The sequence below is a fragment of the Myiozetetes cayanensis genome, unplaced genomic scaffold, assembly GCF_022539395.1.
Source record: "Myiozetetes cayanensis isolate MyiCay16 unplaced genomic scaffold, myiCay2020 scf7, whole genome shotgun sequence".
In the NCBI taxonomy this organism is placed as follows: Eukaryota; Metazoa; Chordata; class Aves; order Passeriformes; family Tyrannidae; genus Myiozetetes; species Myiozetetes cayanensis.
The window spans coordinates 11,923,378-11,948,773 of record NW_026087964.1 but is presented as its reverse complement, the minus strand read 5'-3'; the positions used below and the strand labels follow the sequence as shown (position 1 = coordinate 11,948,773).

The 25,396-nt window shown below is 38.2% G+C and overlaps 2 protein-coding genes across 6 annotated transcripts in view; one reads left to right on the top strand and one right to left on the bottom strand.

Moving 5' to 3' along the window:
- FBXL5 (F-box and leucine rich repeat protein 5) overlaps positions 1-2,757 on the top strand; it is a 35,607-nt gene extending 32,850 nt beyond the window's left edge. For all 3 annotated transcript variants that reach the window (XM_050338411.1, XM_050338412.1, XM_050338413.1), the window contains exon 11: positions 2,108-2,757. In XM_050338411.1, the coding sequence (XP_050194368.1) occupies positions 2,108-2,184 (77 nt within the window). In that variant the 3' untranslated portion in view covers positions 2,185-2,757. The remainder of the gene's footprint in view (positions 1-2,107) is intronic.
- Positions 2,758-5,932: 3,175 nt separating this feature from the next.
- CC2D2A (coiled-coil and C2 domain containing 2A) overlaps positions 5,933-25,396 on the bottom strand; it is a 57,549-nt gene continuing 38,085 nt past the window's right edge. For 2 of the 3 annotated variants that reach the window (XM_050338400.1, XM_050338401.1), the window contains exons 20-35: positions 25,181-25,272; positions 23,167-23,334; positions 21,597-21,699; positions 20,140-20,249; positions 19,924-20,020; positions 18,554-18,652; positions 15,840-16,016; positions 14,422-14,442; positions 13,132-13,335; positions 12,572-12,661; positions 11,693-11,806; positions 11,060-11,194; positions 8,861-8,983; positions 8,155-8,213; positions 7,524-7,701; positions 5,933-6,524 (exon numbers count right to left, since the gene is read on the bottom strand). In XM_050338400.1, coding sequence (XP_050194357.1) covers positions 6,336-6,524; positions 7,524-7,701; positions 8,155-8,213; positions 8,861-8,983; positions 11,060-11,194; positions 11,693-11,806; positions 12,572-12,661; positions 13,132-13,335; positions 14,422-14,442; positions 15,840-16,016; positions 18,554-18,652; positions 19,924-20,020; positions 20,140-20,249; positions 21,597-21,699; positions 23,167-23,334; positions 25,181-25,272 — 1,959 coding nt within the window. In that variant the 3' untranslated portion in view covers positions 5,933-6,335. The remainder of the gene's footprint in view (positions 6,525-7,523; positions 7,702-8,154; positions 8,214-8,860; positions 8,984-11,059; positions 11,195-11,692; positions 11,807-12,571; positions 12,662-13,131; positions 13,336-14,421; positions 14,443-15,839; positions 16,017-18,553; positions 18,653-19,923; positions 20,021-20,139; positions 20,250-21,596; positions 21,700-23,166; positions 23,335-25,180; positions 25,273-25,396) is intronic. The other variant, XM_050338399.1, reaches the window with a different exon arrangement.

Genomic DNA, 25,396 nt, shown 5'->3' with positions numbered 1-25,396 from the left:
CAAAGTTTTGGTCTCCCCATCTTGACAAGTGTATGTAATGGAGTTACTGAAGATACAGAAGAGGCCTACTAAAAAGTTAGGGAACTGAACGCTCAAAAGGCTGGAATGTTTCAGTCTGGGAATGAGAGGGCTGAAAAGGGGGATGACATCACAGAACTGGGAAAGCAGTAGGTGAGGTGAATGTGAAATGGTAACTTTTCCAGATTCTGCAGTGTTAGAGCCCAGGGACAGTGGATGAAGAAAGTAGATGATTGATTTAAAGGAGATGCGCAGGTAGTGAACTTCTGGAATTTGGTCCCATGGGGAATTGTGGAAGGAATTAGTGTCAGCAGGTTTAAAAAGGGGTTAAAAAATCTGCATGCACAACTAAACCATAAACAAATACTAAAGGAAATGGACTTCAGTGTTGCTGCTATACAAAAGTTAGGGATGCTGGAAAAACATAAAAGGTGTGGTTGATAGGCTTATACCATCTCCCTGGATAACACTTGATGTTGCCAGTGATGAAGGTAGTGTTAGATGGAGCTTTGGTCGGATTTGAACAGGCAGTTTGTATGTTCCAGTTATGAGCATGAGGAGTAACATTCTTAAAATGAGCAAGGAAAGGATGGAAAACATATTGAATTGTACTGAGTATTCCCTTCCTTGGGTTGTTGTGGTTCTGTACGTTTTGTCAACAAGCATTTTGCTAGAAATGTGACAGTTGCTTCAAAATCACTGCTGTGCTGCTTAGCTGTGGCAATGCTGGGAAGGTCAGCTACGACTTGGAAAATGCTGCTGCACAGAACATGCTCTGCTAAACCAGCTGTTCAGAAGCACCGAGTCTTCTTTCTAAAGGACTTACGAAGAAGCTTTCAAACTCTAGCTCGTAAGTGACTTGGAGGATCAAAATTTAGTTCAGGTGAATAAAGCGATTTGAAAAGGAAAATGAGTTTATTGACAAATGAAAAGTTTACTATTTTGCATACTGTAAAATTTGCCCTTCATTATAGCTTCAGGTTTGTTTTATCCAGTCTCACGTATCTTAATTACCTTACAGAGTGTTGCTCATTGGTGTGTGGCATGAAGCATAAAGCTGATTTTCAGACACCAGATTCTTGAAAATTAATTATGATTTCAAATTACTGTTTGGCGGTGGGGGGGGGAAATTAGACATGGCACGGTGCCCTTATTCACTACAAGATTCTGTTACTATTTTCTAAATACATTAAAAACACCGTAATGTACAAAGGGGGGAATTTTGGGTTGTCCTGGTTAGGTCTTTACCAGCTTGTTTGAGTTAACTTGGCAACCCACCTCCAGTTTCTGTTGGGTGCCGAAGTTCAGCCAGCCTGAATGTAAATGGGTCTCAAAGCAAGCAGGTGGCTGTAGGAAATAAAATCCTGTATTAATAAATATATTAGTTTCTTATCTCATGATCACTTTAACATTTCAAATTAAAGGAATAACAGTAAGTGAAGGTAAGTAGAGGTGGGTAGAATTACAGTGTTGGTTTGTACTGCCTGTGCTTGCAACATGTTTCTTTCTGAATTGCTGATTTTTAGCCTTATGGCTTCTGATGACTGCAGTGATACAAAGGTGATTTTCTCTTTAGTTTTTGAATTTCCAGTCAAGAGTATGTGAGAGGTCTGACCAACCATGAAGTGTTCATGGAAGAAAAAAACCTTCCAAACTAAAAAACTCTTCCCATTATAGTGGAAATAGTTTGGGATATTATGGTTTGTTTGGTAATGCCATGTTGCCATTATCTGAATTTGGAAAATGGGAATTAAATATGCAGTGTGAAAATACACCCAGTTCTTGAAAGCTGACTGTGATAGCTTGCTTAAACTTGCTCATTTAGTGTTGCTTATTGTATTTCTGTGTCATTTTGAACTTACTACCTTCATGGCACTAAGCTATTGGAGCAAAAATATCTTGAAAAATACCTGCTTCAACTGAAGTTTTATACTGTGACAGTACTGGCAGCGTTTCAGACTTCACAGTGCTGAACGAAGTGTAGCGCATCATAAAAAAGGAGACATTTTCTGAATCACCAGGTTACGAGAATTATAAATCTAAACAAATGGCCTTTTCTTCTTTTCACATTTCTTTTGTTTTTGTGCAGGTCCTCATGCTGAAACCGCCAGTGGATGCCAGAACTTGCAGTGTGGTTTTCGGGCCTGCTGCCGCTCTGGCGAATGACCGCTGACTTCTGATCTTTGTCTACTTCATTTAGCTGAGCAGGCTTCCTTTCATGCACTTTACTTACAGTTCGCATCTTGTGTTAACAATCCTTGGAGTGAGAGTTGTTATATTAGCCTGACCCTGCCCACAACTTCAGAATCTTAATTATGAGTGTACTGTACAGTGTTGTAACAATCTCACAATCTCATTTGGCTTGAAGGGTGTTGGGTTTTATTTTACATAATTTGGGGAATATGGGAAAACCTTCAAATTTTTTTTTAAGCCACTTTCTTCCAAGTTTGGCACTTAAATATACTTTACTGGATTATTTTGTGTTAGGGGACTTTTTTTTCTTTTTAATTTTGAATCAGTAAGTACAGTATAAACCTCTGCAGAGAATTTCAACTGTATTGTTTGCATTTGGGTAACAATTACACATCTTTAGGAGCCTTGTTTCTTCCCCTTTCCTCTCATCCTGAAGTTGTTCTTTATATTGCAAAATTAGGGAAATTGCCACCTTCCTTTTGCATTTGGTTTTGTATTTGGGCTTGAAAAACATACTCAAATAAAACATTCCCACCAATAAAAAAATATGCAGCAGTTGAATATCTGTGCTTCAGGGTATAAAAAAGCATGCCAGGAGGCCGCAGAGATTGGATGGGTTAGTAGGTGGTGTGGTGGTTGCAGAGCTGTGAACTGTGCCGTACATGGGGGGAGGTTTGGTTTGGGTTTATTGTTCCCATGACTCTGCTAGGAAGTCAGTTTTCATTAATCTGAACTCTGTGGAAAACACGTTTTCCCCCTTGCTTTGATAGTTAAAAGGACTCTCTAAACTGTAGAAACTGGCGGGGAGGCAGAGAATATGTTGTGATGAGTGAAACCTCTGCTAGGAAAGGAAGAGTAATTAATGTATGAGTAAGGCATGAATGTGTGTGTGTGTGTGGTGGTATGGGGATGGAGCCCACTGCTTGGGCAGTGAGTACTCACATGAGCCCATGTCAAGTTGTAAACTTAAATGACCACCTACTCATGAGTGGCACAGTTTCAGCTTGGATTTTTCTTCAGCAGAGGAGGGGCAGGTATCTGCTTTTGTAAAGGACAGAGTTTCTTCCTGCTATCCTGCCTAATTTTTAAGGCTGACAATACAAGCTAGTAATTTTTACCAATTTTCCTAATTGGATAAATTCTTTTGAGTAGTATTTATTTAGGACACCAGTCATGGTGACCTAAGCAGCTTTCAAGATTCTTCATGTCTGGGAAGTCAGCTTGCAGGCAGAGCTGGAGATTACAACAAACTGCAAGTTCTGACACCCATCTTGCTCCCAGTAAAACTGAAGAGGAGTAAGGTAAGAAAAACACTAGTGAATGGGTGTGGAGTTGGCTGTTCATGGTTAACAGGTGACTGTGGGCCAGAGGCAAAATGTTCAGTGCTCAGTTTGAAGTCTACAGAAGGGGTATCTAAGGACACCACTGATCCAGCAACTGTTGCTTTAAGTAAGCTGCATTGAAAGGAGTTTGGTGCCTAAAGGTTAGAGGAGATGGATGCTGCTTGTGCAAGGCTGACTGAGGCTGTTGGTAACAAGGTACACAGTGGGTTTGCTTTATCTGTCCCTGTTCCAGAACTCTGATTTCTGAGGCTGGGAAAGTGCAGTAGGAGGAGCTTCTGCTTGCTGGTGGGTGATGCTTTCTGTGCAGACTGGTGGACACAGCTGAGGACTGAATCAGCTGCAGATATACCATGGACTAAATTTAGGAGTTGTCATCAGTGTTCAGCCAAGCATCATGTGATGACAATGTACTCCTTTGGTGGAGGTCTGTAGAGGGGAGGGAACCTGTGGTGGCAACCCCTGACTCTAATCCAAAGTGCTGGGAGAGCTGGCAGACACTGTAGCGAGGCTGCTCAGGATCATCTTTGAAAGGTTGTGAGATCAGGAGAGGTACCTGAAGACTGGAAGAAAGCAAATGTCACCCTGGTGTTCAAAGGAGGACCCATGGAGCAGGCCAATCAGCCTCACCTCAATCCATGGAAAGCTGATGGATGCCTCATTCTGGAAGCCATCACTATCCACATGGATGACAAGAAGGTGATCAGGAGTAGTCAGCATGGATTCACTAAAGGTAAATTATGCTTGACCAGCCAGATTCATTGCACAATGAAACAACTGCCTGGATGGGTGAGGGGAGAGCAGTGGATATCGTCTACCTTGATTTAGCAGTATCTGAATCAAGAATCTGTTGTCTCTCACAACATCCTCACTGGTAAACTCTGGAAGTGTGGGTTGGATGAGTGGACAGTGAGGTGGATTGAGAACTGGCTGAACAGCAGATTCCAGAGGGTTGTAACTGGGGCAGAGGTCCAGTAGGAGGCCTGTCACTAGTGGTGTCCCCCAAGGTTCAATACTGGGCCCAGTATTGTTCAACTTATTCATCAGTGACTTGGATGAAGGGGTTGATGCCTCCTCAGCAAGTTCACCGATGACACAAAGCTGGGAGGAGTGGCTGACACCCCACAGAGCTGTGCAGCCCTTCAGAAGGACCTTGACAGGCTGGAGAGATGGGGAGAGAAGAACTGGCTGAAGTTCAACAAAGGCAAGTGCAGGGTCCTGCACCTGGGGAAGAGTAACCCCATGAACCAGGACAGGCTGGGGGTCAACCTGCTGGAAAGCAGCTCTGTGGAGAAGGATTTGAGGTCCTGCTGGACAACAAGCTGTCCATGAGCCAGCAGTGTGCCCTTGTGGCCAAGAAGGCCAGTGGTATCCCAGGGTGCAGTAGGGAGGTGATCCTGCCCCTCTACCCAGCCCTGGTGAGGAACAGCTGGAGAGCTGTGTCCAGTTCTGGGTCCTCAGTACAAAAGAGACATGGACCTCCTGGAGTGGGTCCAGTGAAGGGCAACAAAAATGGATCATCTCTCTTACAAGGACAGGCTGAGGGAACTGGGCCTGTTCAGCCTTAGGGAAAGACGACAGAGGGGACCTCATCAATGTCTCTTAAGTATCTGAAGGGAGAGTGCCAAGAGAATGGAGTCAGGCCCTTGGTGGAACATCTTTACTGTGCAGGTGACCGTGCACTGGAACAGATTGCCCAGAGAGGTTGTGGAGTCTCCCTGACTGGAAATATTCAGGTACCATCTGGACACAATCCTGTGCAATGTGCTCTAGGATGACCCTGCTTGAGCAGGGAGGTTGGAGCAGATGACCCACTGTGCTCCCTTGCAGCCTGACCCATTCTGTGATTCTGTGATTTTTTATTAGTATTTATTAGATAACTCTGAACTAAATTGTGGCTCAAGAACAATCTTCACTTTGATATGTTCTGATGAATGTTCTTCCTTAGCTCAACCGACTGTCATTGGAAAAGTATGATTAGCAAGGTAACTGCAGGAAAAGAATATATAATTATATCAGTATTTACAGTTAACACCACTACTTGCATTATTATAACTGAATTTCATTTTTAGTAAACAAGTCTTTTGATAATCTTTTAATTGCAAGTTTGGCAACTTGCAGACATGGATTTCATACTCCAAAGTAATTTAATCAAATTTTTGTCTAAAAGAAATGTGCTTCCACTTAAGTTTTTCTATAAATATTTATTAAATCCTTTGTCTTTTTAAGAAAATGTTGTCTTACACCTCTAAATGGTGCTGGCATTATACAGACATAAAATATGGAATAGGATATGAAGCAGCCTCTTAAAAATCGAAGTATGGCCTTCACTGATGGTGCTTTGGTACATGAAACTTTTTCATGGCTAGACATTCAGGAACTAAGGTACAGGAAAACTATTTTTATTTACAAGTGTCTTTGAAGAGGAAGAATGTCTGTAGATAAAATAAACTGACTAGCTATAAAAAAGGTCTTCAAGGGATTCCAAGGAGACATTTTACTCTGCAATGTCACTATATGTGGGCATGTGTAATGATGTCCCACTGGGAGCTATAAAAGACTGTATAAAAATCACCTATTAGTACTGGAATTTTATGCTCTCAGTCTCTTCTTTGTCAGTAATAAGTAGTATCTTCAGTGCTTGTAGGGCAAATAAAGCTCCTAAAAATGAGGTTCTCATTTGATTTTTAAAATACTTGGGATAGCTCAAATCATCAGTGAGAAAAATCTGTTACATTTACACCTATATAAGCAAATTTCTTGCAGTATTCTGACTGCTCTGTACTACCCATTTCGCACAAGTGAAGCAACATAAATCCATACAGAGAGAACATTTTGGGGATAAGGATGAACATACACAGCTAGAGCAAATTCAACATTGGAAACATCAATGGAATGAACTCCCGTGCTGTGTACAGCTTCTATTAAAGGTCTGACTTCAGAATATGGCATATGAATAGGAAATCCAGAGACCTGGGAGAAAGACAAATGGAAAAAACATGTAAGAAGAATAGGGAAAAGCACCTGAATAAATACATAGTTTTGAAAACTTGTTTTACTGAGCATGGAAGTTTTATCTTTTCTATTGCTGACCTGAGGAGATGCAATTAAAAAAGCCTGGTTTTTGTATTTTAGTACCACTTCCCTCTTTCACATAAACCAGATTAAAGAGGAAAAGTGTCAGAAGCTTGCCTGGAATAAGTTTGAAGTGAAGATGTTTAGAATCCATTAGAATAAGGTTACATTAATGAATGCATACAGCAGAACTTCACTGCTTTCTGCCTCTTGGCTGGTTTTAAATCACTGTGTTCTCCTGGCTGAGGATTTGATTTGGCCAGTGTCTCCTGTCCAACAGGAACTACCTCAACTCGTTTTGGAACTGGCTCTAGCTGTGTGCAGTGCTGTCACCACAGCTGTTTCACATGGAGAGCAGAAGGCTGTTCCAACAGCCTGGAGGAAGAACACACAGGTACACCAGTGGCTGCAGGGAACACTTCAGAACGTTTTCTTCTGTCTTCAGAGAGTGAAGAGCAGAAAACTGAAGAAAAGCAAGTTAGTTATGTGGGCTCCTGCACCTGTAAGTAGACAGTGTGCAGCACAAGTCAGCACTAGAGCCAGGTTCTGACTGACCCAGCCAGCCCCTGAGCAGCTGGTGCTGGGAGACTGCACTCATGTTTATGTAGCGGCAGCAGTGGCTGCTGTGGTGCAGCAATAAAACCAGAACAATGCAGCCGATTTACCTTTACATTCTTCACTTTATGTTCAGCAGAAAGTTTTTATCTTGAACATTACAGTGAAATAAAACAGATCATCACTCCCTTCACTCTAAATATTGGTATAAAAGCTCCTGTGAATTTTGATAGTAGAAGAAATAAATAGCTTAGGACACTTCTATACCATAGAGTGTCAATTTAAATCCCAGGGATTTAAATTCTTGTACTATGCACAAGCCATTTATGTTCACAGCTGTACCCTGTAATCTCCCAGCTGTTTTTGCAGCTCTGCCTGATGATCATCTTCCACATCTTTGCCTTGGTTTTGTTCCAGCAGCGGCAAAAAGTTACGTAGGGTCGAGGTACAGTATCTGTTCCAACGAGTTGGGCGTGTTGGTCTCCATTCCATGATCTTATCCTTTAATATTTTTTCAATCCTGCAGTAAGATAGACGATTATTACAATTCTAGTATTTATTGGACATCTGAGCTGATCTCCCTTGGCAGACAGTACAGGTTCTGGGGGACATAAATGACCTTAGTTAAACTTACTGCTGACTAGAAGTGCAGAAAAGCAACTCCAGCACAGTTGTGTGGTGCCTGCATGGTCAGTGGAGGGCCAGGGGCTTACAACCCCTTTTTAGTTCACACTTCTCTCATCCCTCCACAGCTTTTTGCTCATTGGGAAATTGTAGAGCAATGATTGATCAGTTCTTTCTATCTGGCAATCCCTATTAAAAAGGGAGAGTTAAAAAAAAACCCTGGAATGGTAGCTTCTGGGGTTTTTTAGGCCATTCTCAATTCCTAGCATTCAAAGCAGGTTTTTAGGACCTAGGTGTGAATATGCTTTAGTATCAGCACTGAGAGCATTTGTTTTGGAGGTAGAATTACCTGCTCTGTAGTTCCACTGCAGCAGCCTTATCCGAATGCTGATAAACTAATTCTTCAGGCTAGCAATAAATAAAACAAATATTAAAATGTGCAATTTCTTCTAGCTCTACAACAATGTAACTTCAGGTATTTCTGTCTTGATGACACCCACAGGAATTGACAATTATGCTAAAATAATTATTCCTTAGTAGAGACACGATAAAACAAATTAACGAGATGTTTGTGTGTAATTCTGGGTTTGGTTTTTTTTTCTCCAGTAAACTTCAACTGCATACACCTTTGATAACTACAGAAATTTCTGGTTTCTTAATAAGAATGTTCATCCTTTTTAATAAGGATGTTCATATAGCTTGAAAAAAAATGCCACCTTAGCCATAAGACGAAAGTTGACATTTTCTTTATAATACCAAGCTACTACTTTAGATAGGTTTGTGTTAAAGATTTGTCCCATTTACTGTACTATTATCCTGAGATCTTACATGGACAGTTGGAGGCCAAGAGCATTCATTCTGTATAAAACCAACTTTTTGCAGTATTTCTGGTTCCTTTCTTTTAAAGGCATGACTGGGAAATCTTTTTAAAAACCAGTGATATTACATAAATATACTTAAGCATAGAAGTCCAAAGAATTTAGTGTCTGCTTCTTTATACCAAGTCTGTGATGTCTCAAACTGTCAAATCAAGTTAGCAGTAGATCCATCAATACCTGAATGCTGCTGAGACCAGGGAATGGCAAACTTCTTGAAAAGAAAGACTTCCAGTGTTTTGGTTTGCTGATATCAAAATTTATCCTTACTGGGGAATCATATTCTTGAATATTGAACCAAATCTACAAGAAAGCAAATTTGTTATAACTTTCAGCATATAATCCCAACTATGGAACACATTCCACTTCATCATCATCATCATCATCATGGCTAGGCTTCGCGAACAAAGATTTGAAAGGGCTCTACCCACGCTTGCTACAAGCGCGCTGATGGCTAAAAAGGCCAATGCGAGATAGACAAGTCCGGTTGCAGAAGGCACAGCAGAAAGACTCCCCAGGTGATACAGACGAGACGCGATTCTTTCTGCGTTGTCTTTTCTCCTCGAGAGTGATCCTGCGTGTGTTCTCAAAAGCAGCAGCAGCGTTATAGATGGTGTGTCTCCAGGCCTCCCGACTGGAGGCCAGGGTAGACCAATGGTGATGATCAATATGGCCAAGGCTGAGACATTCCACTTACATAGCAATGAAATACCATATAATGTCCTGTAGCAATTTCTTCTGCTGTTCTGAGCTGCATTTCCACCCCTCTGGACTGCTGCAAAAGTCTTTTCTGAATTCTGATTAAATTCTTCCAGCAGCCCAGCCCAGTGCTGCTGTGGCTGTGATGCTTGGTAGCTGCTGCACCCCAGCACCATTGCTATTTTAGGCTTATCTTGCAGAAAATAAGCAGGTGGTGTAGACACACACAGCTCCTATGTGTATTTCATCATGATGTGGAACCCATGTCTTGCAGTCCCCTTCTTTTACAGACATTCTTTTGGGTCTGTGGGCCTAGTCTGGAGCACGCAAGCATCGTAGGATTATTGTTTAAACAATCTCTAAATAGCTACTGCTAAGGCTGCAAAATGTACCAGCACTTAATACGTAAATGCTAATCAATGATCAACCCTTTTTAGACGATGTTTCTGTGTAGAGCTTTCTGGGACACAACCCATCTGGTTCTGCCCCACCTGGATATGAAGTGGTGTGGCTCTGCTGGTGGAATCTGCTCAGAGTCACATGTAGATTGGAGTTGGTTGCCCTGAAAGATGTTGCACTCTGCAGTTCAAGGTTAGCTGATCAGGTTGTCAGTCTTCAGTTGCTTCTTCCAGCAATTAACAACTGAGCTACATTTAAACCCCAACAACTTGACCACTCCCCAAAATGCTTTCAGTGAAAAATCTGACACTTTTAAAATAAAGGTACTTTAGAATATTAAATTCTCATCCAAAGTCATGATCTGTGTTTAGAATAAAACATCAGAAGATTAAAAACCAAAATAAAACTCATAATGTATGGCACTCCATAAAAACTGAAGAGCAATCTTTGAAACTTAAACTTCCAGTTTTTATTCAACTAAAACCTATGGTTCTCTTTTTAAGCTCGCCTTCTGTTTCCTCATTTTCAGACTTCCACACATCTTTCTGCCTCACTATCACATCCCTGTTTGTGTCCCCAGAAGCTGTGAGGCCTGGCTTCCAGCCGAGTCAGGGAATGCTGCTGGCAGGACACTGCCCAGGGTTCCTGTCCCTCCAAGCACAGACTCAGCTCCACCACAGTCTGTGGCCTTTTGTCCAGCTGCCCTGAGCTGCACAGTTCTTGTCATCTCTCCTCTCTGCCCTCACAGTCTCAGAGGGTTTCCAGCCACACAATGAATAACATATTGTGAATGTGCACTAGTATTACTTGTGTATTTGCAAATAAATGGGAGGACTTCATGCCAGGCAGAAAATCAGTGTAGTTTTTTTGCCTTGTGTTGCCAGCTCTGTGTTGTGCACATTGAACCATTCAGGCTGTGCCCACTGTTAATGGGCAACTTAAGTAACTCCTTGTAATACAGTTACATTTCAACTGCAAACTATTACCTTTGAGAAATGACTACCCCCCACCTAAACCATGGTAATCTTAAAACATCCAAGTTGGGAAACATGTAAGTAAAACCCAACAATGAAAATTATATTAATGGATGTCTTGATCCACCTAAATTCTGATTTAAAAATACTTTTAATTTTAAAGTAGCTGAAAAACCTACTTAAGGTTTAATAAAATCACTAATAATATGGTAACTACAGTTTCAATGATGAACAAATCATGCATAAGGTAAAAAAAAGTTATTAACAGTTATGTGTATAGAAATGTGACAAGACTGGGTACACTTACATTATCAGAGCTGATCAGACAGTACACATTTTGTAAGGGGCAGAAAGTATCATACTGCCCATAAAAACATCCAGTACTGGGATTCCAAATCACATACTGACTTTGTTCCAATGTTAATACATATGCAGTTGGTCCCTAGGAAGAAAAAAAGAAAAAAAAAAATTATGAGAAAATGTTTGAAAACCAGCTACAAAGACAGTATGCTTTGTATTCTTTAGAATACTATATTTTTACTATTAAGGTTAAGATTGCTTTTTGGGGCAAACTGCTTGGAAGTATTTACAGGTTCATTACAGTTCAACACTTGCATAATAATGTGCTCTTTGTTACGTGGCAGAGAAATATCAGACATACACAGCCCACAAGTTAAGGTCAAATCAAAGGTTACAGGTGCTTGGTACTGTATTATGAGGTCAACAGCTACAGGGGTTCAGGAAAAAAACCCAGATGATATTTATACTAAGATATACTTTCAATTTTTAATTTTAATTTTCTTCTCTGAAAATAACCAGTTCCTAGCAGCAATATTTAGATAATATTCTGGACAAACATCCCAACTATCTGTTGGTGGGAACCAAACGACTTCATAGAATAAAAGTTAATACACAGGCCGAACGAAAAAAATCCTCTTACCTCAGGAATGGCATTTCCAATGATAAGCCAGGCCTTTTTCCCCATACCAAGAAAATAATTACACAAGAGCACAGCGTGTTCTTCCTCATCTCCCGCCAGAAGATAAAGAAATTGCTAATTCAGGTATTAAAAAAAAAAATTCTTTGTAGGCAGTTATCAACTTACATTTGATATTTTTTTTTAATACTTCTGAAGCAAGCAGTCCTCTCAGATCTTTGCAACTGGTCTTTGCATTGGTCACTGCTTCAACACACAGGATGAAGAGCAAATGCTGTGAAAATCCCTGAGATCTGAGATTTTATCACAAGAATCAGGGTATTTGTCTTTTTTAGAATGACAATTTTTCAAAATAGTTCTGAGATAATAAAAACTTCATCTATGATCAACAGTGTCTGCTGTTATTTTATAAGTGAAAGGATTTATGTGACAGAGAGGGCTAGATAATCCCATTATTGCTGACACTACATGCAATGTTTTTGCTACAGTTCCTTGGAATGACAATGATCCATTTTAACTCTAGTTGTAAAGTCTCCATCACTTATCATCCTTTCACTTGTGCATGACTAGCCATTATGGTTTATAAGAGAAAAAACAGGAGATGTTTTAAACCCCCAAGTATTCTCAGCTAATTGCAACCTATCAAATAAAAAATTTTTGGCTTACATCAGAATGAACAACTTTTCTCAAGCTTTGGTCCTTGTTCTTTGAAATAAAAGGCTCAAAGAAAAATAGTCCTTGCAATAACAGAATCACAGAATAATTTGGGTCTGAAGGGACCTGGGGAGCTCATCTAGTACAACCTCCCCTGAAAACAGGGGCTGCTAGGATGTTACATTACATACAAGAGGATAAAGAACTTCTGTTTAATGCATTGCTTACGTCTGATGTACTCCATAAATCACAAATTCCAGCAAATGACACAGTGTCTGGCAAAAAAGGAATCAAAGCAACATATCGAGCCACCAATTCCTGCAAGAAAACAAAAGAGCAAGTCACCCCTTCAATTCACAACACTATTGTATTATTTCAGCAGATGTGAAGAATATTGCTATTTCCACAGGTATCAATGACAAAACATAGTAAGGTCATTACAGTAATAGCGAGCTCATTTCAGAACTTGTATCAAAGACTGATATGATTTATTCCCATTGAGGTTTGTCATAATTCTTTATCTTTTAAAAGATAATACTCATTATTTTTACCTATTTTTTTCCATCAAGAAGACAAATGTTATTTTACAACATCATTATAGTTAGACTTACTGTGTATAACACACAGTCTTTACTGTTTTATTTTGCATGTTAAGTTTTTCCTTTACAAAAGGCGTAGCTGTACCGAAGGCACACAGGGCTGGGATGTGCTTATGTGCAAGAGCACAGGCAAACACATATCTTGAAACCTGTATCCCAGAGACTTTACTAACTTTTTTAAGTACTTACTGCTGCTGTGTGAGATCTATTTGGGACAGCATCAAGAAGCTCCTGTGGTGGATTCAGAGGTTTGATATATCTGGTGATAAAAACTGTTTTCCCATCAAGGTCAATTACAGTTGTTAGGCACTGGCGGCTTGGAAACTTTGATGTACATTCAGCTTCATATTTTTCTGCTGCCTGGAGCAGTTTCTCATCTTCTTGGGTATCAAACTTCAAAAGACAGTAGAATTTATACAAAACCAGTTTTATTTACAGTTTGGACTTTAGTCTTTATTATATTCAGCCTTAATTCACCATCTACAGGAGCATAAAAGGAGTGTTAAATTCTTTTCTAATAGCATTTTGAACTTGCCTTGTAGAATATTAGAGTTTTGCTTACAGACATATAGCAAAGGTCAAGGCAATGGAAAATCAGACAATTTGCATTTTTTGCATTTAATGTATGCCCATAATGACCTATATCTATAATACCTACTTGTACCTATAATAAGCTGGCTTTATTAAAGCACTGAAAAATGTAGCAGAAGTTATGGCTAAGTAAAACAGGGCATGAATATGTAACAACACATATTAATTCAAAGGTAAACAATTAGGTACTAATTCTACATGCTATTCCCATAGCACTCTATTAAAACCACAACTGAGGTTATGACAACCCTATGCAATGCCAAAATATTTGCAGAGAAGGTTCATGTGATTTTTAGATGAATCCTTATAATTCTGACTTGTCTCAGATGTTAACATTTTTAGATGAGATTTTTCACAAGCAAATGTATGACTCAAAAGCACATATTAATTATATAACAATGACAATTATTTCCTCATGTCTTACCTAAGATGTCGTCTTTTAAAGGTATTGGGATCAGTCAAAATAGTATTTTTCATCTACTTAGAAGTCCTTGTATACTTCTAATGGTGCTGAGAACTAAAGCTCATCCTTCCTAATATTTTTGTTCAAAATAAGCCACTTTTTGTCATTTGTTACCCTTCTTCTCAAGCTAACCTGAGGTGGAACAGCTGGGCACTGCCCTAAAGCTGGACCTCCAGGTCAGCAGAGAAGGCACACAGTGGTGATTCTTCTCAACCATAATTAACAGCAGAAAAGTACAGCCTCTGGCACTTCGTAAACTTAAATGTAGCAATTCACTGCAAATATTACTGGTAAATAAACAATTACTGTGTCACAGTCAAGTAACACAAAGTACAAAAAGACTGCTGAAAGACTTGGCACAAAACCAAGCTAAATCTTAAACAGAGTTCAACAGGAGGATCTCAACAGATTTATTAATATTGTACCTTCTTAAGCATTTCATTCATCTATATAGAGGTTCAGGAAGCAGAGCAGGAAAGAGATAAAAAATAAGTAAAGAAACAAAAACGGTATCATAAAATTAAACTAAAATTATGCTTAGCATTTTAAAACAGTACACAAGCATTTCAAATTTAACTACAGGTCAGGAATAGAAAGAAAGAATGGCAAATTAACTAGTTTGTCTTTGCCATCGAAAACTGAGTATCAAATTGCTTCTGTGCAAGAAATTCTGAACATTTGCTCTTCATTTAAAGACATTAAGATTCACAAGATATAGTGCATAATATTTTACAATAATCTCACCCCTTATTTGAATTTCTATAATTTTTATTTTGAAACAGTCCTGGAGGCAGGTCTGTCTAGAAACAGAGATATGTTACCTTACAAATTCAGTACATTTTTTTCCCAGCAACTAATTACTATACGTGAAGATTAAGATTATGAAACTCTTCAATTAGTTGTTATCTAATAAAGGTACTTCAAAACTGTCAGGTTTATATTTATGGTGTTAGTCCTAATAGTAATAATCTTATCATTAAAACTAATTAACTTTAAAAGGCACCTATGAATGCACTTCCTTAATATTCTGGATATTCTGGACCGGATAGTTTCCAAGGCTATAATTTTAACAGTAGAAAGGGGTTTTAGAGTTCATCATACAATGTTATGTTTATCCTGAAAAAGAAATTACGATAGACATTTCTCTCCAGTTACTCTTGTGTTTCTAATAAATGACCAGTGTAGCACTGAATTGGAAACAAATGAACTGCTGCTGTTTGTGCATGAAAAACACACATCCTTGATGTATGGATCTCAAAATCATTGCCTACTGTTACATAAACTAGCAAGCCCTGTATGCATTTTAACTACATATTGTTGTTGTTAGTGTAAGGCACTTCTGGTTTAGTCAAATAACTGAAAAAAATAACAGCTGCTGTTTAGAAATTATTATCTTCAAGATCTGGAGGCATGCATGAAGCCATAAATAATAAATGCTATATTTGAACAGAAGCAAGAAAATGCTCTTTGCACCTGCCACCTCCTTTTTGTCCACTGTTCACAAACACTCACATGAATACTTTATTGTTTACAAAAATACAGGGAAAAACTATATGCTCACAGATAATGAATGCAAATTTGCTTTCTATTAGCAGTGGAACCAGATACTTGATCAAAGTGACCTCTCATGCATTAAATGTACATCTCACCTATTGGTGCATCCAATTAAATTGAACTGGGCTAAAAATTTTGAAATAAAACAGTCTGAATTTGTATCAGTGTACTCCTGTACTGGCATTCATGTCCTCTGGTACACTAAGCATTCCTATTTATATGCATCTCAGAGAAGAACTGCACCACTGGAAACAAAGAGCAAGAGTGTGATGAATTACTGATTAGTTACCTTCTCTCTGACAGACTCTCCAGGAATGAGCTGTGGTTCAATGGTAATAAACAGTGTTATATATGAGCCCTCACTCAGATTTCGCACGGAGTCATAACCCCTCTCCATTCCCATGTTCTTTTCTTTGCTGTACCCAAGGAGGACTGGCGGAATATTGACCTTAAATGTACCATCAATCTACAGCAATACAAAGAAATACTTCTCATTAGAAGCAAGAAAGCAAAAGTTCATTCATTTCTACTTGTGTTCAAATATTTTATTCTTTTGATTATTACTCTGAATTACAAAACAATAAAATAAGAGAATATGATATTTATGTTGATTAACTGTGGGGAAAATATGAAACATCTCATTGTTAAATGTATTGATTACAACTGGATTTCAGCCTCTCCTGCATATTATGAACACTGATGTTTAGTGAAATGGAAATCATACACACTAGCTCATAGAGTAGCAGCATTTCACTATTTTTCTTTCTAACAGCAAACACTACATGGCTCTGTTTACCCAAAAAAAACACAAAATGGCAAAATACAGGTTGCAGGACTGGGCTTCTGCAGGCAGCATCACACCAACAGGCCTTTGCCTATATGTGATGTAGGAATGGTGCTCCAGCATCTCACAGATGGACCCCTTCTATGCAGAAGCTGCTGATGCTTCTTGGGTGCAACTGGAACTGGGCCCATTCAGTCAACTTCCCCATGGAAGTGCTCGTATAGGCTCACCAGTCCCTTGCACTTCCTCTGCCACCACAAACAGAGAATAAGGTCTTTCTGAAAGGTTGTGTGAGACAAGAGATGGCAGGCCCCACACTTGCTTGGGCAGGTTTCCACAGTGGAAGTACACAGATTTAAGAGAAAAGATGTGTACAGAATTCAGATAACTGCCACTGGAAAGGATATCTTCAGTGGATGTGGAAAAGGAACAGATGACTCACTGGGATGGCTCATCAAACATTTAAGAACAAAATTAAGTTCTGATAGGAGAAAACTCTAAATAAATCACTCAGAATTTCTTCTGTGGTATATTAGAACAGGATGATGAAATGCTTCATTTGCTACTGGAATTTAATTGCTGATGCACCTTGATATAACCCCTGGGCTTATTATGCTTTTTTAAATTCCGTAAGAAATCCTGTTCAAAGGAAAAGAATCTCTACTGCTGGGAAGAGCTATACAGGCACTCACACTATGCCTAGGGAATCAAAAGCTGCAACATCTCACAGAGAGACAGGAGTGCATCTGACAGGAATTTTGGAGCTACTCTGGTTCTACAACAGAAAGACCAACAAGAAGTATGAAGAACAGAGGTTGACATCAGTATGGGAAATCCTCAAAGATGGATTATTGGCTACATCCTTCAATAATATTGGTAAGCACTCTGTTAAAATGTCTAAGTCTGCCTGTTAAGTCTCTCAGGACTGTGAGCAGACACACTTCTCAAGTGAATTTCATTAATTCATGGAACCATTCCCTAAAAATGAGTATTGGATCTTCTTTCTTGTTTGTTGACCTATAGCAACAGTGTCACATTATGTGACCTTGTTGGCACAGGATGGCAAAAGATTTACGAAAATACCTTCTTGCTACTTAATCTTCCCTGAAGTCAATGAAAGCTTCATTCTATAGGGCACCACAACCCCCAAACAGATAAATTAATTGATTTACTTCCCAAGTTGAAGAGAGCATATTATTAAATGATCTAGCAGAAGCAAGTGGACTAACCCTGGTTAGACATACACTGTCCAAAATTTGTCAGCAATGAAAAGAATCTCATGCTTTCTGGACTCCCACAACAACTACATTCTGTTATGCCTTGCAAACAATCCAAGAAAACCACTTTGATCTCCAAGCCCTGCACTTCAGTGAGACTCCCATAGACTTACCCTCCACACAAAGAATCCAGGAGGCTCAAAGTATGCCTCTGAGAAGAGCCCTATATACCCACAGAAGAGCAGATTGAGTCATTAGGAATGCAACTGATGTCTCAGTTTCTTACTTCATGAAGATTCTGACTTTTGTGATATGATGACTCGATCTACACACAAAAGGAACTGCCCTACAGCAAGATTACAATATGACAGGACTACCAATGAAAAGAATTACTTTTCTTAAACTAAGTCTAGGATGGGTAGCTGGACAAAAAATGTCTTTCCTGTATGAACAACTGCATGTTTTACTCTTACCCCCTGACTAATGGTTGATATTTCATGAGAAAACTTCTCTTGAAAAGGTCTAAAAATGAAGTAAAGAAGGGTTGGGAGAGGCAAAGGTGAAAATCTGGTGATTCACAGAATGTGAAAAAAAAAGTACGGTCAAGTTTCCTGTCACCTGTCCAGGTGATATTTCTATTCCTAGTTCATCTGTCTAAGCTGTGCAACACCAGAGATCTCAAAAGCCACTGAGAAAACCATCTAAAAAGTCTGCACTTTTAACCTCATTACTGAAGGATGCCAGGCTGCATTGTCACTGTACAGTATGGTTTGTTTATCTCTTCTCCCTTCAAAACCAATGAACTTACTGATAAATACTCAGCAAATTTGTCAAAAACCCCAGTGGTTTCAAACAATTTTCATAAATTTTTTTCCATTTTCAAACAATTAGATAAAAATTAACAAGTACAGAGAACATCATTAAATCAGAAATCCATTCTTAGTCCCTTTCCATTGCCCAGTTCTGTACTTTAAGAGATTTACTCCAAGTAAAAACACTTACCCTCGCTTGAAAATATATGGTAGTAAATGGAATCTTAACACATCCCAGCCAGTGTCTCTCAATACGAGTGTGGATTCCACTACCTCTTTCACGATCATCCTATTAAAAAAGTTGCCCAACATAACACTTTGTAAGATAGCTTCATTTCCTTTAATCAACAATTTAATCAAGGCATTACTAAAAATTCTGTATTAATATTATTTACTCTAAGTATTAATTCCATTACGAGTACAGCAGTGATTGTTCTGCGTGCCTTTCAAGCGTGCCAGGTCTGAAAACATACAGGAACATCACAGTCCATGATACAATGTGCTTCCACGTCAGGGTTCAAGTCATACATAACCTCTGATGGAGGACTCAAAACTCTGAAAAGGAGTCCACAAGAGTCTTCTCAGACAAAGTAAAGAAGTTCTGGTCCTCTAATGAAATATTTTATTAGTATTGAGAAAAGCTTTTTGAAGGTAAAACCATTTGAAAACCCATCTAAACCCTGTGGAATGGAAGCATTGTTTTCATGTGTTCTGCTTATCAGAGATTTCCAAATCTTGTATGATCAGCCTAGAAGTTATTTTAAAAAGTTTCTCTAAAGGCTAGAGAAACATACAAGCTTCAAGAGTGCACTTTTTTCCCTTCTGCTTCATCAAATACCATTTCATTTTTGAGGACAGAATTCTGGTGAAGTTTGTGCATTATTTATTTTTGGGTTATATTTTCAATAATGTTGAGTGCTGCTATTTTTGTGTATTCTGAATTAACTAGGAAAGCTTTCACTGTTTTCAACAAGGGAAGGAGTTATGTCAACATTGAGAGCTTACAAAAATTTCTTGTTCCTAGTACTTGCAATTTTTATCTCATTCAAACAAATTAACGCATACAACCTCAAGATGGTTGGCTGGTTTTATGTTTTTGTTGTTGTTGTTTTGTTTTTTTCTCATCCTTGTAGAACAGGATGAGAGAGAATAAAAAGACAGTTGATAAAAATACAGGAGCTGGGATCATTCATCTGGAATTTAGTAAAAAATTCTGATTAAGGTTAAGAATAGAATTCAGATTACAAGTCATGTTACTTCTCAATTTTAGTATCTCAATTTCATTAAATATGTAAAATATATTACATACATGTGTTCAACTCCAGCAGCAGTTCATATAGTACAAGCTTAATTTGTACAAAGGTTAACACCGTAAAGATTACTCCCTCTAACAACCTTGCAATATTGACTAGATATAAAATCATAATGAATAACAAAATAGAGAAAAGAGAGGCACAGGAAGTGCCTCAGAAAGTTATTAGATGGAAAAGTCTTGTTCTGCCAACTTCAAAAAGCTCACAATATTCTGTAATGTATGCTGTCCCTCAATTATGAACTCACCTCTACAGCATCATGAAGTACTTCATCAAAAACATTAATAAAGACTTCATCTTTCACTGACTGCAAACTGTGGGTGCTGTAGTCACCATTAGGAGCTCTGAAAAGGTTAAATAAACCAAAAAAGTTATTTGAACAGTACAGGAAAAAGTGAATAAATTTGCACGCTCAAACACAATTATTACTATTCAGAAATAATTTGGTTTCATTTTGCAATACCTAAATGGAAGCTCAAGTTCCTCATTCCAGTTGGGGTTTGGACCTTCTGCTGTTGTTGTCCGGCAAACTGTTCGCTGAAAAGAAACTTCTACAAAAGGACGGACCAAAACCTACAGAGACCAAAACAAAGGGAACAGACCTCGGTAGAAATTCATCAGAACACATTCAGTGACACATTTCATGCATTTAGAAAAATAAACATATACTTTGTGGAGATCAGGCTGGTTCAGCCCAGATATAACTTTATTACACCTTAAATTTTGCACTTTCCTGGCTTCTAAGCATTTATAGACCTTTTAAAAATATTTTATACGCTAACATTTCCAAAAGTTTATGTGGATTCAGAATATCTGACATGTTTATATTTAATGGTAAAAGCATATTTTCTCCTGAGAGTAGAAAAGCTACAGGCTATCTAATCAAGGAAGGTAACTGAAACAGACCATGTGATCCAGACCCCAGAGGAAAAAAGTGCACTTGCATCCTCTTATCTGTAATCCAAGAAGGCTACTGCTACAATCCCGGTTGTCCCTGAAATCGGCTCCTATGACAAACAAGCAACTTCTACTAGACAAAACAAACCCCTAATGTGATTAAAAATGCCTTCATTAACATTCAGCTGCATATGGCAGAACCTTATCTGCATTAGAAGGAAAACCATAAGAAAAACAGGAAAAAAACTTGAAGGTCTTCCATGTTCATTCAGAAGAATGCTGAATTTAGTTCTAAATAGCAAGCAAATGTAATTTCAGTGTCAGCCATGAGAATGGATGTGCTGATTTAGACTAAGAGTGTACCAGTCCCAAAATGCAGGCTATAAAAATGGTCAGCAGTCAACACAAACAGAAGAGTAAGAACTGAGCAGGCATATATGATACTTTTTCCCATTACTCTACCAGGCTTCAAACATTTTCAGATGAAAGACTTCCATAAGTCTGTATTGATTTTTTCTATTTAGCAGCTCGCAATGGATCACTCTTCCAAATACTTGTCCAATACCCACTTCAACACAAACCTCTTGTTCACAGTACACATAAGCAACTTCTCTGGGCACCAACCAACTGCTGCATGAAGAATCACAACCTTCTGTTTGTTTTGAACCTAACTCCTACCAGCTTAATTTGACAATCCCTCATGTTTGTACTTACAGAGCCAGGAAATAATCAGTCTCTATCCAGTCTCTATGTGACACATGATTTTGTGCCTTTCTACTATATTCCTCCTCCTCTACTTGGTGTTCTGGCTGAAAACCCCATCATTTTTCACTGAACAGTCACCATTCTGCATTTCTGACATCCTCATCACCTTTCTCTGAACCTTTTGTGATCGCTTTTTGGAGATCAAGGAGTGGGCAAGCCAACCTCACCAATAAGATATCTTCCTGATGGTGAATGTTACTGTCTGTGGAACAGAGGAACGCTCACAACCTCGCAGAAAATGTTAGTTTTGCAATATACCTGGTTGAAAGCCCATTCTGGGCTATTAGCTGGGCTCTGAGCTGATGGAGAGGCTGCAAACATCTCATTAAAGGACCTTGAAGATTTCGATGGTTGAAGTTTGCTACGGGAGGAAACAGACAACAGCAAGCAGGAAAGACAGAATTCATTACAAAATATGAATCGCTCACATTCTGTATTAGTCATACAGAATTCTGGAAATACTCCCAATATTTTACCTTGAGAAGATATTAATTTGATCAAATAACACAAAAAGAATGCCAGAAAGGGGTACTGAGAATATAGTTCTAGCAAGCAAGAGAGGGCTTTCTGCCTGAAGGCACTCTTTTCTGAAGAACTTACCAAGCCCAGACTTTTTTTCTGCCTCTCTTATGCAATCTCCTTGAACTACAAGTTTTTAAGCTCAAGTAGTTGAATCCCCACAGAATTCATAAACAGTGTAGACTTAATGGTCTTTAGGTAAGGCCTTTATGGCAAAATTGAATCCATATGAATATTACAGATTTGGTAACCCATGAGTAAGTAAAAGAAAATGAATATTAAAATGTTTACTTTTGTAGTGTTTCCACATAATCTTTTTTTTGTAAAAGCACCACATTAAGAGATTATAAAAGAATAACTATTCATGTGATAAGCAGCTCAAAATAAGAGATTATATAATGCAAGAAGATTGGGAGGGGTTTTGATTATTTTTGTAAAACTAGTAATGAATTGAAATTTTCATCTTCTTTTTCCTGTCCACATGTTTCTAATATGAATTTCTTTTCTCAGTATCAACTTATTTACAGAAATACAACAGAACCTCTGTTATAGTAAGAGATAAAACAACAGAGGACACTAAATTCTGTAACTGGCCACCTTGAAAATACCTCAGAGTTAAATGCAAGGTGTATTCATTTTGGGGGAGAGAGAGAAAGAACACTGCACTAACACATTGCCTCTGGAACTGAACCAGACTGTTCAGAGCTCCAGTATCTCTACAAGACACAGCATCACGCAGTGCAGGCATTGCCTTAATGTGCCTGAAAGTAAAGGTCACCTTTAAAATTAGTCAGAACCACATTAGGCTCAGTCTATTAACTTAAACAAACAGTTCATCAAAGAGAAGACCAACATGCTGCACTCAGGAGGCAAATACAGAATCCCACAGTGAAGAACTGAGTTTTTTTAATACTTGTTTTTGGTATTTAATTAAGACATTATGAATTAAAAATAGCCCTGAGTATAATGAAGAGGTTTGCTTAAGGTATAATTCATCTGACATTACCAGAGTTACAACGTTGTCAAAGCTGCAACTTATCTTTCAGACAGCTTTTTCATCAAGCAGATGAACACAGTTTCTGGTAAAACATGTCTTGAATTTAGCAACTGCTGAAAAATGATCACATTATTCTACCAACTTACAAAATATCAGTTCTTTATCATTATTAGTAAAAAGACAAATGTATGTTTTTATCATGAGATTCAAAACAACACACATGGCTGAATTGCAAAATCAGTTTCTTCAGCTGTCCTCAAACCAGTGGAAACTAGAAATGAATCTGTACTGGAAACAGGCATTTAAACATACCTCATCACTGTTTTTCTCACTGGAATATCATAAGCTCTAATGATGTTCACTAACAGTTTTATGTCTCCATCTGACAAATTCTGTGCTGTGACCTTCTTCCTTTCTTTTCTTCTTGGCCTTAATGGACGTTTTGGCTCTGCCAGTTTGAAGAGGCCGAGTCCCAAAATGCTAATAATCATAAAACAGATATTCACTCAGTTTTGCACAAAATCCAGCGTTCTAATGTCTCCATGACACACATGAAAATTATGCACTAACAGAGAAAGGAAATATATGCTCTTGCTTGTGCCAAACAAAACTCTCTGAAACATCAAAATGTTGCAATTATTTAGTACTGCACAATCCAGTTCTGTCTTATATTTCAGAAATTACAACTTCAATGTGCAAAAAAGTTTGGTTCAGTTTTTTTCCCCTGCAAAACTGAGTAAGATACAAACAAGACAATTACACAGCTTCAAGACAGATCTAAACTACAGTGCTATAAACAAGGGATATAGCAGATGACAATAACCACTGTATGGAAGAGGCAAAAATCTAACTACACAGCTACATACAGTGAACAATAGGCCACAAAAAGGAAGCAGAATGAATATACCACAACATACCCTGGACCCTCAGAACTTATAGGCCAAGGCAAAGCAGAACCAAAGAAAAAGAAAATGAAAATAAAATGCAGATGTATATTTTTACATATCACGACATCAACTGCAGACTATCCAAAATCTACTTTAAAAACTGATAGCCAGTGGCATTATTTCACAGAATCACAGAATTGTTAGGGTTGGAAAGGATCTCTGGAGATGATATAGTCCAAATCCCCTGCCAAGACAGGGTACCCTAGAGCAAGGTTACACAGGAATGCATCCAGGTGGGTTTGTTTTTTACAGTATTTCTTTTATACGTAATTTAAAAAAATCGGAGTAATTACTGTTAAAATAACACAAAACTGTGAGTTACTCAAATATTTCACTAAGTGAATGCTTTAAACAAATCGTGGTGTATTTTATTTACTCACTAGCCAGGTATCTAAGCAAATAGAACCTGATATGAATTAATATTAATGGTAAGAAAATATCAGTGAAGCATTTGATTTTAAACAACTCCTAAAGCTCATAATAGTCTGGTTTGGATTTTCTATTCTGTGATGCGAAAACATGAACTAAAAATAAAGATGAACTCTTTTATAAGAGAGCAAGTCTCTGTGTCTCCAGCAGATGGGACTGTTTAGATTTATACAGCTGGATGAAAACCACTGAATATTATAAGAGTGTTGTGTTTACAGTGAACAGACACAACTTCCACATGAAAGAAAAAATAACTCCCACAACTTGTTTCCTTACACAGATTTTAAGTGAGCAACACCAATTAAGAGTCAGCTATGCTGTGATGACTGATAAATGTAAAAATAAACAGGTATAGGATTTGGAACAAAAGTTCAATGAAAGTGATTAGGTAATAAAAGAAACAATAACCTCAAAAGAAAACAAGCAGTAATTTCCAAGTTCAATATCTTTTATGAACATAAATGACATTCAGCACCAGCAAAGAGAAATACATGAGAAGTAAAATAAAGAAAATTACTGTTAAAAAACTATTGCATGTTACTTGCAGGGCATAGGCACTGACTCTAAGTAACCATCACCTACAGAACCAGTAGTAGTGTTACTACCTCTGACACTTGTCTGATAACTTGAAATATTCCATCTGGCACCAGCCAGGCTATGCTCAGTTTATCAGGTCACAGCTCGATGCGTTATATCCTTGTATATCTTACTTACATGTTGTCACTTTACTTCTGTCAAAACCAGACTTCGTTTTACAAAAGTTTTTATGCACTTTGGTCATCAGTACAGTGTCTGTACAGGCAGAGCTGTACGTAGTGATTGCAAGTTTACATTTTATACTAAACACAAAATCACGTCAGTCGCATAAACACACGTTGAAAAAAAAATTTAAAAAATCACGTGGTTTTACAATAATTTTTTTATTTGGAACAAATAGATAGCTCCCTTACCCCAGGCTCAGAATGTCCTCTTCATTAACAAGGTCAGAGAGAAGGAAATGGTGTTTTGCTATGAGGAAACGGTTTATTACTGATTCTCGAACCTGTGAATAGGGAGGGAGAAGAGAAAAAAGGACATTTCTAACCCAAAACCACTGCAAATATTTGCATTCTGTCTATTAAACACAAAAAACCCCATCCAAATACATTTTATTTTTTTCCCACTAT